The following is a 14,390-nucleotide window of genomic DNA, read 5'->3' on the forward strand; positions in this document are numbered from 1 at the left end:
AATTATAAAATATAAAACACTTTTTTTTTAACTTTTTTAAAGATAAAAAATACTTCATTTTTATTAATAAGAAAAAGTATAACAATATGATGCTCATATTAAAGATAAAAAAATACTTGATTTTACGGTATAATTTATTTCACAAAATTGATATTTTCGTTATGCAAACATCCATTTTTCCAACTTGTCATACAGGTTCAAAGATATGGACTCTTTGGGGTTTTACTTGGACTTTGGTGGTTCTCAATATTAGAGAAGGAAAATTTTAGATGAAACAAAAATTGAGTATTTGAGTTTGACACTAATTGCATGTTGCCCACTCATTTTTTTTCAAGGGGTGATCCTATTTGTGTCCACATAAATTGGGTTTAAACATGTAGTTAAGTTGAATCGGAGACTTTGTTCCATCAGTTTACTAGATTTTTCGGAGTTTAACTATCGGAAGAAGAAAGGTATTGTTTTACATATACGTTTCTGAAAAACAATATATTCATTCTGATTCTTTTGAACTATTCGGTTAAGATTTCGTACTCACAAAATGTTATAATATGACATCCAGAGACCAACATACTTAGGGGCGTAGCTTCCTTGGGGCGGGAGGGGGCGCCCGCCCCCCCCCCCACCCCAACTTTTCAACGCGTAGTGATATAAACAGTACCTTCGTATAGAAATTTTTAGGTATATACATTTTCGCCCCCCCCCCCCGGGAATTGGGAAAAATCAACCCCCAAGCTTCGCCAATGTACATACTATGGTGGTAGGTGGAGATTTGGGTGGAGAGGAAGATGAAGGAATCAAGGGAATGGTTGGAGATTTGAAAGGATGCAAAGGTTAGCAAGGGACGAAGGAGATGAGACAAAATTCGCATCACATTCCTTAGGCCACTCGGGGTGGTGCTTTTTTTGCCCGTGATACTTTTCTTCAACGCGTGGAGAATTGTAAAACACCACCGCCACCATCATTTATCACGCGCCAGTTTTTATAACGCGTGATTTTTTGACGCGTGATGTTTTATTGTTGTGAGGGAAATTATTGGTTGAGGGAAAATTGTTGAGTGTGGTGGTGAGTGATGGGCATTCTCACTAAAAAAGGTTGTGAGTGATGGAATAATGATTGATGACATGGCGAAACTTGATTGGATGTTGTGAGTGATAAATGAGTGGTGAGTGATAACAACCCCTACTCCCCTTATACTCACTTAAACCTTAAAATTTAACAAAGCTAACTAAAAACCCTACTTCATTCTATTCCTTCTCCTTATACCTTATCCATATATTTTTAAGAAAATTTAAAATGAGTACTCATATTTAAGGAAAACTAAAGCAAAACCTTATATTTTTATGGATAAGGTATGAGATGTGGGAGGGTGTTAAAAATGAGAGATAAATTTATGGAGTGATGATTTCTAGTTAAACTATATAAATAAAGATAAAGAATGGGATCTTGAGTGCTCTTAAGGTGTTGACAAAGATTTTGGGCTTATTAAATTTTAGGTAAATTGCCAAAATCGTCTATGAGTTTTAGGCATGTTTGTCAGTTTCATTCAAAACAACTTTTTTGTATCATATTGTCTTTCACTTTTGGGATTTTTTTGTCATTTTCGTCCAAACATCTAATTTGCTTTATTTTCTGTTAGACATTTGTAGTATGAAAATGGCAAAATATCCCAAATCTCAGGGACAATTTTAGCAAAATGAAGGTGAATAAGTAAGACGTTTGGATGAAAATGGCAAAAAATCTCAAAAGTGAAAAATAACATGGTACAAAAAAAAATAGTTTTTGATGAAACTGGTAATACATCATACCACATTACATGGTACATCGTACCGGAGCGATCCGAAATGAGCCTACCCCGACAGTACCGAATTTTAGAGACCTAGCAAATTGCGATCCCGTTCCACGTTCCTGTACCTGAGCATACCTCAAACTATGTGACTATAGTTTGTTCGTTTATGGTTTTCAATACACATCGAAATTTATTTCATATAGACGCTAAAACGCTTATAACACAAAACAAACAATATACATGCAATCAACATAAGAAAGAAGTCCTAGGAGATTACATATAGAGACCTGCATCTGGCAACCTTTGGTATGGGATAGCAACGAGTCGTTTTCTTTTCTTTAATACAATGCCAAATGTTTCACTAAGGTCATGCTCTTTACCATTAGGCAAGCTCCAATCAAATGAGTGTAAGAGTGAAGCTAAGATATGCATTACCATTTTCTCGGCCAATGCAACACCTGCACACAATCTTCTCCCTGATCCAAATGGGAAAAACCTCAAATTGTTTCCCTTATGATCCAATTCGTTTGCCAAGAACCTTTGGGGGTTGAATTCCAAGGGATTGTCCCAATACCGAGGATCCCGATGGATTGACCAAACATTGAGAAAGATAGTACAACCCTTTGGGATTGTATATCCACCTACCGTACACGCCTTGCTTGACGATCGTGGGACTAGGAAAGGGACTATAGGATATAACCGTAATGTTTCCTTGAATGTTGCATGTAGGTAACGTAGATTTGGGAGATGAGATTCTTCGACCATGTTATTTAGTCCTACAATCTCTACTAATTCTTCTTGAACCCTTTTCATTATGTTGTCATCTTGCATAATAGCTGCCATTGCAAATTCTACGGTTGTTGCAGTTGTGTCAGTTCCTGCAGTAAGAGCGTTCTAATACAACAAGGAATTATATGTAAGTTTAATGTTGATGTGGCAGCTGAGCTGGAAAATATGATATTGAAATTAATTAACTAGTTTTTGGTGGACCGAGTAAACAGCGTCGGTTGCGAGATCGAGGGATGATATCTGTGCATGATCTCCACGTTCACATTCATGGTTAAAATAGGGTTTATTTTCAGTATTTATTATTAGTCGTACACCTCTAGTTTTGTCAGTTTTCCTTTCATTTATTCAAGCATTGTACTGTGTTTTGTTTTGAGTAATATAAACCCTTAGAAAATTGCCCCACATACTTGTTTTTCCTTCATCGATTTTTCTTTTGTTTCTATATCTGATTACCAACATTTGGTATCAGAGCTTGCAAGATCCATACCCTTTTGATGCCCAAGATCATTCGTTACGAACCCATGTCTTCATCTTCAGCCCTTACCAATCCCTCCAAGGATGGAGGTTTGATGTCTTTGCAATGTCCCGTTTTGACGCCTCAAAACTACACTACATGGTCCATCAAGATGGAAGCGATTCTGGATGCACAAGGCCTGTGGGAGGCCGTTGAACCAGCCGAAGGAGAGGCTGCGGATGAAAAGAAATCGAAGCTAGCACGCGCGTTTCTATTTCAAGCGATTCCAGAGGATGTGTTGTTACAGGTGGCGAAGAAACGAACAGCAAAGGAGGTTTGGGAGTGTCTAAAGATGAGGTTTCTCGGTGCTGAGCGGGTTCAGAAAGCACGGGTTCATACGCTTCAAAGTGAGTTTGACGGGATGCGTATGAAAGACGGAGAAAGTATTGATGAATATGCCGGTAAGTTGTCTGGTATGATCTCCAAATTCAGTAGTCTTGGGGTCACGTTGGAGGATAACAAAGTGGTTAGAAAATTGCTTGATACGGTCCCAGAAAAGTTTTTGCAACTAGTGGCTTCTATTGAGCAATATGCGGATCTTGATACGATGCCGTTTGAAGAGGCAATTGGTCGTCTAAAGGCCTATGAAGACCGGTTGAAGGTGAGACAAAACAATTCAGTCGGTGAAAATACGTTGTTACTATCGAAAGGAGACGGAAGGAACAACTACAAGGGTTCAAGTTCATCACGTTACGGATCATCTCGAGGCCGGGGCAGAGGTTATTCGGGTGACCGCGGTGGACGGGCAGGTTCACGAGGTCGTGGTAACGGTAGAGGACGTGGTGGTCGTTGGAATAACGGTCAATCTCAGAATGATTCGGGTAACAACCGCAAACCGAGAGATAAGAAGGATGTCAAGTGCTATAAGTGTGAGACTTTTGGCCATTATGCTTCGGAGTGTGATAAGGGCAAGCAGCCGGAGCAAGAGTCTAACTTGGCGGAAAAACAACAAGATGAACCCAGCTTGTTACTCACAGTGCATGGTGAAGAGGAGGATTCAATGGTTTTGCTAAATGAAGAAAGTGTCTACCCATGCAAATTCCAACAGGAAGATAGCAAAGAAGAGATGTGGTATCTTGATAATGGGGCAAGCAACCACATGACAGGTCACCAAGAGATGTTTGCGGAGTTGAACGAGACGGTGACGGGACTTGTTCGGTTTGGTGACGGGTCCAAAGTTGAGATAAAAGGTAAAGGCACTATCTTATTTGATTGTAAAAATGGTGATCAATTCATAGTGTCTAATGTGTATTACATACCCTCTCTTAAAAGTAATGTGATTAGTTTGGGTCAAATGACTGAGAATGGTTATGAAGTTGTCATGAAAGATGAGTTTTTGAGGATGATTGATGAGAAGGGTAGGTTGGTTATGAAAGTGAAAAGGTCAGTGAATAGGTTGTATAAGATTGCTTTAAAAGTGGGAAGACATACATGTTTGGCTATGAAGTTGAGTGAAGAAGCTTGGTTATGGCATGCACGTATGGGCCATGCAAACTTTAGCTTGATAGAAGAAATGGGTAAGAAAAATATGGCAGAGGGTTTGCCTATTATTAAACACCCAGAAAAGATTTGTGAAGGGTGTCTACTTGCCAAACAAACAAGACAACCATTTCCACAAGAAGCTAGTTGGAGAGCTTCTAAACCCTTGGAGCTTGTTCATGCGGATATATGCGGGCCAATATCCCCACCAACGAAAGGAGGTAATAGTCGATATTTCATCTTGTTTGTTGATGATCATTCAAGGTTTATGTGGGTTTCTTTGTTGAAAACAAAAGACCAAGCATTTGGTGTTTTTAAAAGATTTAAAGCTCTAGTAGAAAAACAGAAATCGATCTCATTAAAGGCGTTGAGAACAGACCGAGGAGGTGAGTTTACTTCATCCGAATTCACTGTTTTTTGTCGAGATGAAGGGATTGTTAGACAACTTACAACGCCCTATACACCGCAACAAAACGGTGTAGTAGAGCGTCGTAACCGAACTGTTATGGGGATGACAAGAGCCTTGTTAAAAACATTAAACGTACCTGATCCGTATTGGGGCGAAGCGGTGCGACATTCGGTGTATCTCTTGAATCGAATTGGAACTAAGGCAATTAAAAATATGACTCCTTTTGAGGTTTGGAAAGGATATAAACCAACACTTGAGTATGCTAAAGTGTTTGGATGTATGGCGTTTGAAAAAGTAGTGAAACCCGGTATTCAAAAGCTTGCAGACAGGAGTAATCCAATGGTGTATTTTGGAAGAGAAGAGGGGAGTAAAGGATACAGACTCTTTAATCCAAAGACTCAAAAAATAGTGATTTCACGTGATGTTGCATTTGATGAAGATATAGGGTGGAAATGGAACCAGTTTGATGACGTTAATCCCCTGCATGCAGAAACGAGCCGTTATCCGACCGTTGTTACTACTGGTCCATCGATGTTGAGGTCTGAGTCAACAGTTCCTACTACTGTACAAAAGGAACAAATGATGTTGATGGTTCTATGAATGTTGGACATGAGGTTAATGATAGTGACAAGTCTTCACATGGAGGAACACCTTTTTATGCCCATAATTTAAGTGATGGTGACCTAGCATCTAGACAAAATTTGTCTAATAGTAGCAGCTCGTACAAAAGTCATGGAAGGAGTTCAAACTCAATTAATGCTCAAGATTATTATTCATGTGGTGGGGGCCACATTACATTTCAATCACCATCTCAAAGTCCAACACTTATTTCGAAGTCGACATCTTCATCAGAAAGTGCTCCTTTTCTTGGGTATCGTCCAATTCAAGAGGTGTATAATCAATCTTCTCCAATGAATTTAAATGAGAAGTGGTTTGAAGAAAATTATTTTTTGGAGAAGCTTTTATTACTTGATAATGAACCTGTCTCCTATGAAGATGCATGTAAAGATCCAAAGTGGAAGATTGCAATGAATCAAGAGATTGAAGCCATTGTGAAGAACAAAACATGGTCTTTAGTGCAATTACCATGTGATAAAAAGGTGGTTGGTTTAAGGTGGATCTTCAAAGTTAAAAGAGATGCAGAGGGTAAAGTTACAAAACACAAGGCAAGGCTTGTTGCAAGAGGTTTTGTTCAGAAAAAAGGTGAAGATTTTGAAGACGGGTTTGCTCCTGTTGCGCGACTAGAAACGATCCGGTTGATTCTCGCATTGGCAGCAAAGAACGGTTGGCTCGTGCATCACCTTGATGTCAAGTCGGCTTTCCTAAATGGTGATCTTGTGGAAGAAGTTTATGTGGCTCAACCAACCGGGTATGAAGTTAAAGGCAAAGAACACATGGTGTATCGTTTGAACAAGGCGTTGTATGGTCTTCGACAAGCGCCTCGAGCATGGAATGCTAAGTTGGATGCGGTCTTGAAAGGAATGGGGTTCACTAGATGTCTTCAAGAGCATGCGGTTTATCAAGCAAAGAAAGGTGATAAACTAATTATTGTGGGCACTTATGTTGATGACTTGATTGTAACAGGAAGTGAAGAAAGCATTCTCTTGAAGTTTAAACAGAGAATGAAGGAAGTTTTTGAGATGAGTGACCTTGGCAAGTTGTCATTCTACTTGGGTATTGAAGTTGATCAAGTGGGTGATTCTATATTGCTAAAACAGTCCGGGTATGCAAAGAAGATCTTAGAGTCAGTTGGTATGGCTAAATGTAACTCAGCCAAGTTTCCTATGGAACCCAAGCCTCAGTTGACCAAAGAAGGTGAGGGGAAGGACGTGAATCCAACATTGTATCGAAGACTTATTGGTAGCTTGCGGTATCTTCTTCATACTCGTCCCGATCTTGGTTATTCGGTAGGTCTTTTGAGCAGGTACATGGAGAAACCTAAAGAGAATCACATGGCAGCCATCAAGCAAGTGTTGAGGTATGTCAAAGGAACCATTCAGTTTGGTTTGAAGTATCACAAAGGAGGAGACGGTGAGATAGTCGGGTATAGCGACAGTAGTTTCGGGACTGATTTGGATGATAGGAGAGGCACAACGGGTACTATGTTCTTTTACTCGGGCAACTTGGTGTCTTGGACGTCCCAAAAGCAAAGAATCGTGGTTCTTTCGTCTTGTGAAGCGGAGTTTATGGCAGCCACCGAAGCGGCTTGTCAAGGTTTGTGGCTTAGAAGTTTGGTTAGTGAACTTACGGGTGATGACCCGAAGGTTGTGAAGTTGTTGGTTGACAACGAGTCGGCTATTGCGCTTACGAAGAATCCGGTGTTTCATGGTAGAAGTAAACACATTGACACGAGATTTCATTTCATTCGTGAATGTGTCGAGAGGCGAGAAATCAAAGTTGAACACGTGAGTGGTGATCAACAAAAGGCAGATTCATTGACAAAGGCATTGCCTCGGGTCAAGTTTGAAGAGATGCGAAACTTGACGGGTATCAAAGATCATGGTGACAAAGTTCAACATTAAGGGGGTGAATGTAAGTTTAATGTTGATGTGGCAGCTGAGCTGGAAAATATGATATTGAAATTAATTAACTAGTTTTTGGTGGACCGAGTAAACAGCGTCGGTTGCGAGATCGAGGGATGATATCTGTGCATGATCTCCACGTTCACATTCATGGTTAAAATAGGGTTTATTTTCAGTATTTATTATTAGTCGTACACCTCTAGTTTTGTCAGTTTTCCTTTCATTTATTCAAGCATTGTACTGTGTTTTGTTTTGAGTAATATAAACCCTTAGAAAATTGCCCCACATACTTGTTTTTCCTTCATCGATTTTTCTTTTGTTTCTATATCTGATTACCAACATTATACTCATTTCATTTTGTTGGGTCTATTTATAGAAGAGATTATCAAGTAAACCAAATGAGTGTCAAGAATATCTGTTGATCCTAATCACTAAAAATTATTGGATTTTTATCTATAAAGCCTTATATTTATAAAGGTTAGAGAACTCGTTAGTCGCTAGTCGGTCGGTGAGGTGGGGACTAGCGACTATTTGGGATTACTCTGGATTAATCAGATCGGGTTTTTTATATGTAATTTTCAGTTTTATGTATACATATACACATTCTTATAGGTAAATATTTAAATATTTTAAGTAGTTAGGTTTTAACTCTTACTCAACTCATTTTTTTAAGTATACAAGATAAATTCTTGGAATTTACATGGGTTGGTTGGAATTTGGCCGGAATTTAGAGGTTTTGGCCGGAAAATACAGGTTTTTTCCGGAATCACTGATTTTTTGCCGGCCAACTAGGTCTGACCAGGCCAACTAGCGAGTAATTGACTGATTAACGAAAAATTACTCAGTTACAGTCCGACTAGCAATTAATCACCAACTAATCACGATTTTTACAACACTGATGTTTATATTGAAAAAAATATGAGTTGGATCCCCTACTCTAACGATAGACAAAAGAACCTTATGATAACCCCTGACTAAAATTTTTTTGTTCCGACACTGAAAGCGATTCATCTTACCATGAGAAGTGCCTTCATTTGGGTCATGCTAAGCAATGTTCCACTTGCATCTTTTTCGTCCCGGTGGTCTAGTAACATCTGTACAAAATCTTTATTTCCATCATGCTCAACTTCATGTTGTGGCCTTTTCAAGTTGGATTCCATTCGATCTTCAATGATGCTAGTGAAAATCTCATCCAACTTGTTAAGTTGCATCTTCATGTCCCGCTCAACACCTTGTAGATCAAACCGGGCAAGACTTGGGAAGAAATCAGACAAATTCACTCGTCCAAGAATCTTAACGATATTTGAAGCTACGGTATATATCTCACCTCCAAGATTGGTTTTTTTCGCCTTGTAATCCGTTGTGTTTTCCCAAATCATTCTTGTTATGACATTCGCTTCGGTATCAAAAGCCATCTCACGAATGTCAATAGCGGTACCCACGTTACCAAAAACATTCTTGATAGTTTTTCTAACCTCGTCTCTTCGAAAAGAAGCAGATGCTTTAAGATTCATGCCGCTTTGTATCTCATGGACAAATATCTTCCTAAGCTTACGCCAGTTGGCGTTATTTTTGGAAAATATTATATCTTGGCCTCCATAAGATATTGATAACGCGGCGATTGGTTGGTCACGGTTAGAAAATACCTCATCTTGGTCGCGAACCACTACTTTCGCTAACTCAGGGGTGTTTATGACAACGTGAAGTTTGCTTCCAACCTTGAACTTGAAGATGGGACCATAGGTGTGAGCCATGTTGGTGAACTGTGTGTGCAACTCAGGAGTAAGAAATGGAAGGTACCCAATGATTGGGAAAGAACGGGGACCAGGTGGTAGTGGTGGTGCATCATTTGTGTAGTGTGAAACTCTCAACTTATACCATAAAATAGCCGAGACTAGTAATGAAATGGTGACAACTAACACATATAGCCCACTGTTGGTGCTCTCTTGCCACAACCATGACACCAAATTGTTTAGTTGTTTCATGATGTGATGATGGAATGTGAGCAAATCCATGGGTGCATTTATACCCCATGCACATGTGGTGCTACTATTAGTTTTTACATATATAGTTTATATAACTAAGATGCCTACTTTTGTACACAATTTATCGTTGTGTCAGCATGCTTACCTGCTGATAAATAAGGGTGTAGACGAGCCAAAACATGTTAGAAGTTAAACGAGCAAGCTATCTGTGTGGCTTGTTTATCTTAATTAGCTGAAATGCCGAGCTCAAACTCGTTTATTTTAAAAATCCACTTTTTATACATATTAATAAATGTAAAAATAAAAAATAGTATTTTTAACATTCACCTAATGCTAAGTTTTTAATTTATATATACTAAAGTCTGGACTTTAATTTAAACGAGCCACGAGCGAGTTTACCTTGGCTCGAGCTAAGCACGTCTACAAACAAGCCCATTTTGAGCGAGCATTTTTCAAGCGACAAATGAGTTTGTTGAACAACAAGAATGGTTGTAACTTATTTTTTATTAAAATAAAATTTATTACACTGAAACAAAATTAAAAATTTGAATGGCTAATCGAATAAGAAAACTATTCAACACGATAATATGGTGTGCTCATGCCATAACAACTAAACTAGGGATGACAATTTGTGACACGTCTGAAATACAACACAAAAATAATCAAGATTAGTCTAATTAATAGGTTCAATTCAATTTTCAAAACGTGGTTTATAAGAAATACCCTCTTCATTAGTATACGGAAGACTAACTGTCACAAAAACAATGAGTAATTGAAAAAGGCACGTAATCATATATTATTTGTCACGGTTAAATCTTAGTAATTGACTTGGTAACTAATTATATAGCCTATGACATACGTTTTCAACCAATGCCAACCTCTATTTAATTAATGATAATAGAACTGTAACATGTTGGAATATTTGGAGATCGAGAAACGAGTTTATCTTCAAACAAAGACCCCCTAATCTAGCAAAATCGATCGGCGACATTAAGACATTATCATACTTATGGATGAAAACCAGGGCTAGACTCCCGAACTTAAGTTGGGAGAATTGGAGAGGTTTTAAGGTTACGGACTTCCCCTTTTAATTTTATAGTCTTGTTTTCTGTTTCTTTATGTACTGTTATGCCTTGAGCTTCTTGCTTAAGCCTCTTTTTAATAAAATCGCCTTCTTTCAAAAAAAAAAAAAAATGGTGATGCATATGGTGTAATAACAATCGGAATTTGTGAGTGGGTAAAGCAGAAATACAAGACAAAAAAAAAACAATTACTTGTATAGAAAACTATAAGATCTCGGCAGGTGAGATACGATGGTGTTGCTTTATATTCACGCTAACATATTTTTATTTTGATGTAAAAAACAATAGACACGTTTTTGTGTTGTATTTAAATTAAATAAAAGTAAATTACATGGATCGTCTGTGATATATAGTTGCTTTTTGTTAATTCACTAGGAATTGGACCCTCGCGTGTTGCGGCGTGGATACATTGCAACTATGGATTGGGTAATCTAATAGGTGATAATCGATTACAATAACATTCAACTACATATAGAGGTCATGGGTTACAATAAGGAGGATTTATACTACAACTTTGATAAGAGTAATAGTCTTATAAATAGTTTTTTGTTAAGGTTTTTTTCTTCAAAAGTCGGTGTCCTTGCTAGTTACCTTCCCAGTTTTGTCACGTTGTCGCTGGAGCCAAAATGTCTTCCGTTACTTCAAATGTTGACGTTGTGTTGTTGCATATGGAGGCAAAGCCTTTCCTGTTGGCTTTTTTCCCCTAGAAAATCAACATGGATTTGGGTTTTTCTGGCTTGTCAAAAACGTTACCTTCCGCATTATCCTTTTACTTCCTTGCTTGCTTTCCCGTTGTTTCATTGTCTGTGTAATGGATAGGGGATGTTAATTGTCCCTTTTACATTGAAAATTTAAATAAATTTGCAACCTGGCGAATGTGGTCTTCTTCTTTTGGTAGTTGTTTTAGGATCCGGGTTGCTAGGACGGGTAGTACCCCAACTTTGTTCACCCCCCCCCCCCCCAACAACTTTTTTCCAGCATTTGTTCCAACGCTTCGTTGAAGAAAACAACTTTTGCATCGTCACTCTCTTCTTCTATAGTAGTGTTTACACAGTACCTAATGATTGGAATTAAAAAAAAATTCAGAGCCATCTTTTTAAATCATCCACAAAAGAGGTGATAGAATGTGTTTTTTTTATATAGGAAGATTCAAAGAGACTTACATGAAAGCTGGGTTGGGAACATGCACACCCTTTTTTAGGGATGTCATAAATCTGAATCGCTTCAACCCAAAGGCTATTTTATATTAAATCATAATAAGCATACCATAATATTGCAATGTCTCGTTTCAAACCGAAGCCAGTTTTGACCTGTTATCCAACTCGACTACCTACATTGAAAAGAAAAGACTAAATGAGTTGAAGTTGGTCTAAGTAATATGTTGATCTGTATTGCGTTTAATATCTAAGGGGTCAAATATGTAAAATAAAATATTATCTTATAATAAATAAAATTGGTTAAATAGGTAAAATTGTCTAGTAGTAGATTAAAACAAAATGTGGCATACCCATTGTTGATGTAAAACAATATCAAGAGTGTAGTTGGGTCATCACAACTTGAATATTACATAGTCAATGTATTTATAACTGGACTATATCATGTAGTCCAACATAATGATGTACTGTAACATGGAACTAAGTGCTTGAAATTTTTTACCCAAAGAAAATTATTACCTATTAGCATATAATTAAATGATTCAAAGATGACTAAACAAATTGTTTACTGTAGACTTCCCACTTCTAACTAACACTAATAGGCTGGGGAAGTACTATGATATGGCAATTTAGGCACAGACTGCACACTTATCTCATTTTTATAGACATCAAATTTACTTTTGAATAGACGTAGAGAAAAATAACTAAAAAACCGTGTATTTACACATTATTATTTATATTTAGAAACAACAGACATTTACTTTTCTTTTATACTGCCTCATTCGGGATTAGTGTCGTGTTTCTTACTCCTGGGATATACATCGCTTTCTAGTATCTACTATATAATGAAACTAACATGAGCACCAGATACAGAGCTCTGTACATATATATAGCTCAACCTTTAATGGTTTTGCATACGGATGCGAAGGATTAGTTAACAACTAAAATACATAACAATGACAAAATATATTAATGAAAGAACGCATACCAATCTTTATTCGTCCTTATATCATCTGGTTTCTTATCCCCAATCTTCAAAGGGCACAAAACTTTAACTCTCGTTGGAAAATGAAAAGAATAAGAGGAAATATACTCACACAATTAGAATAAAGAATAAATGACTTGGTAATAGGACATACTCACCTCCGCCTACAAAGAAAGGGAGGCTTCTTCAACTGATTATGTATCTTTTATCACTCAAGAATGATGTAGCCCTCCTGTAGTAAGTTTGAGAATAAGGTGATCTAAGCATAGTGATATCTAACGTAATCAGTATATTTTATTGGAATCTATATAGCATCAACAAAACCAAATGGACCTCAAATTCAAATGTAAATCTGAAATGAGCATTTAAGCGAACACATGGTGTGCAGAGCTTCAATTTCTTGTAGAACATCAATTTATGTTTACTTTTCATTTAATTAGAGGGCAAATTTAAATTACAACATGGTAACAACGGAAGACTAAATATATGGAGATTAAATTCAATAAAGTTCAAGCAACAATGAAGATTAACCCTAAATTACAGCTCATAAAACTCATTTTCCAATATAAAGATGCAGGAACGGGAACCTACAGTATTACAATTACAAACCTTGGAAAAGCAAAAACTGAAAAACCATAAGAATTCGTCAATAAAGCTACAATCTAACATGTCGAGGGTGGCCTAAGAGTCATCAATCTTCGATTAAAAAATCATAGCGGTTCGCCGGAGATCATGGTTGTAAAAACGGAACCCATCGGAGCCGCCGCATCCGCCTCCAGAAACGATGGCATCGCCATCGTCGCCGTCTGCCTTGACGGTGAACCACCGTGGAGGTCCGGCTTCGTATTTTTTCCTTTTTATGGATTGAGAATGAGTTTGTATGCATTTTGATTTCGTCAATCTTGTGTTCTGTAATTTCGATTGTTGGTAGTGATAACTTAGAGGAAAAATAGAAGAAGGGTCATGAGATGAAAAATTGAAGAGGGGTCGGTGGAATAGCCACCGACTTTCTCTTTTAAGATAGTAGAGAGTGGTGGCTGTGGTGGTTGTGGTGGTTTGGAGGAGTCGTTCATCCTAAAGAAACACAGAGAGAGACAAGAGACAGAAGATAAAGAAAGAGAAGGAACCATGGTAGTTTTGTAATTTGGTTGGTTGGGTGAGGACAGATATAGTCATTTGGTCTAGGCACCGATATTCATCTTTAAAATTATATATTATATAAACTATATGATAAAAAACAAATGGAATGAACAGTCATGAATGAATATTGGTATTTATTTATTTATTTATTTATTTATTTAATTTTTTAAATTAAAATTAGAATGGAATGAATAGTAACATCATTAAGAGATGAGCAAATGGTATCGGGTATAGGTACTGGTCTCAAATTTACCAAACCGGTGTATTTTCGGTACCGGTTCTGCACAGGTATTCACCGGTTTTTACCCTAAACATCGGTGCCATACCAGTACCGAACCGTACCATACTAGGTATATTCGGTACCGGTACCCACTTTTGGGGATTTCGGTAACGGTATTTTCGGTACCGGTTGGTAACAAGCTCATCAAATCCTGTAGCAACGCAACAATGCAAGTAATTTATTTATTTATTTAAATTAAAATTAGAATGGAATGAATAGTAACATCATTAAGAGATGAGCAAATGGTATCGGGTATAGGTATCGG

The 14,390-nt window shown here is 37.6% G+C and overlaps 1 protein-coding gene and 1 long non-coding RNA gene across 8 annotated transcripts; both read right to left on the reverse strand.

The window, feature by feature from the left end:
• Positions 1–1,773: 1,773 nt before the first annotated feature.
• LOC110941555 (flavonoid 3',5'-hydroxylase) lies at positions 1,774–9,476 on the reverse strand. The gene is made up of 2 exons (XM_022183194.2): positions 8,516–9,476; positions 1,774–2,680 (listed from the first exon to the last, which is right to left on the reverse strand). Exons 1-2 carry the CDS (start codon positions 9,251–9,253, stop codon positions 2,060–2,062), a joined length of 1,359 nt encoding a protein of 452 aa, XP_022038886.1. The 5' UTR covers positions 9,254–9,476; the 3' UTR covers positions 1,774–2,059.
• A 1,512-nt stretch (positions 9,477–10,988) lies between these two features.
• Positions 10,989–13,850, reverse strand: LOC110941554. 7 transcript variants are annotated; one of them, XR_004893475.1, is made up of 6 exons: positions 13,039–13,850; positions 12,864–12,937; positions 12,709–12,752; positions 11,730–11,896; positions 11,435–11,623; positions 10,989–11,370 (listed from the first exon to the last, which is right to left on the reverse strand). It is a non-coding gene; the product is annotated as an uncharacterized LOC110941554 (long non-coding RNA). The 7 variants fall into 7 exon arrangements; XR_002594164.2 differs by having other exon boundaries at positions 12,709–12,769; XR_002594166.2 differs by having other exon boundaries at positions 12,709–12,775.
• Between the last annotated feature and the right edge of the window lie 540 nt (positions 13,851–14,390).

Source organism: Helianthus annuus, chromosome 5, assembly GCF_002127325.2.
Source record: "Helianthus annuus cultivar XRQ/B chromosome 5, HanXRQr2.0-SUNRISE, whole genome shotgun sequence".
Taxonomy (NCBI): Eukaryota; Viridiplantae; Streptophyta; class Magnoliopsida; order Asterales; family Asteraceae; genus Helianthus; species Helianthus annuus.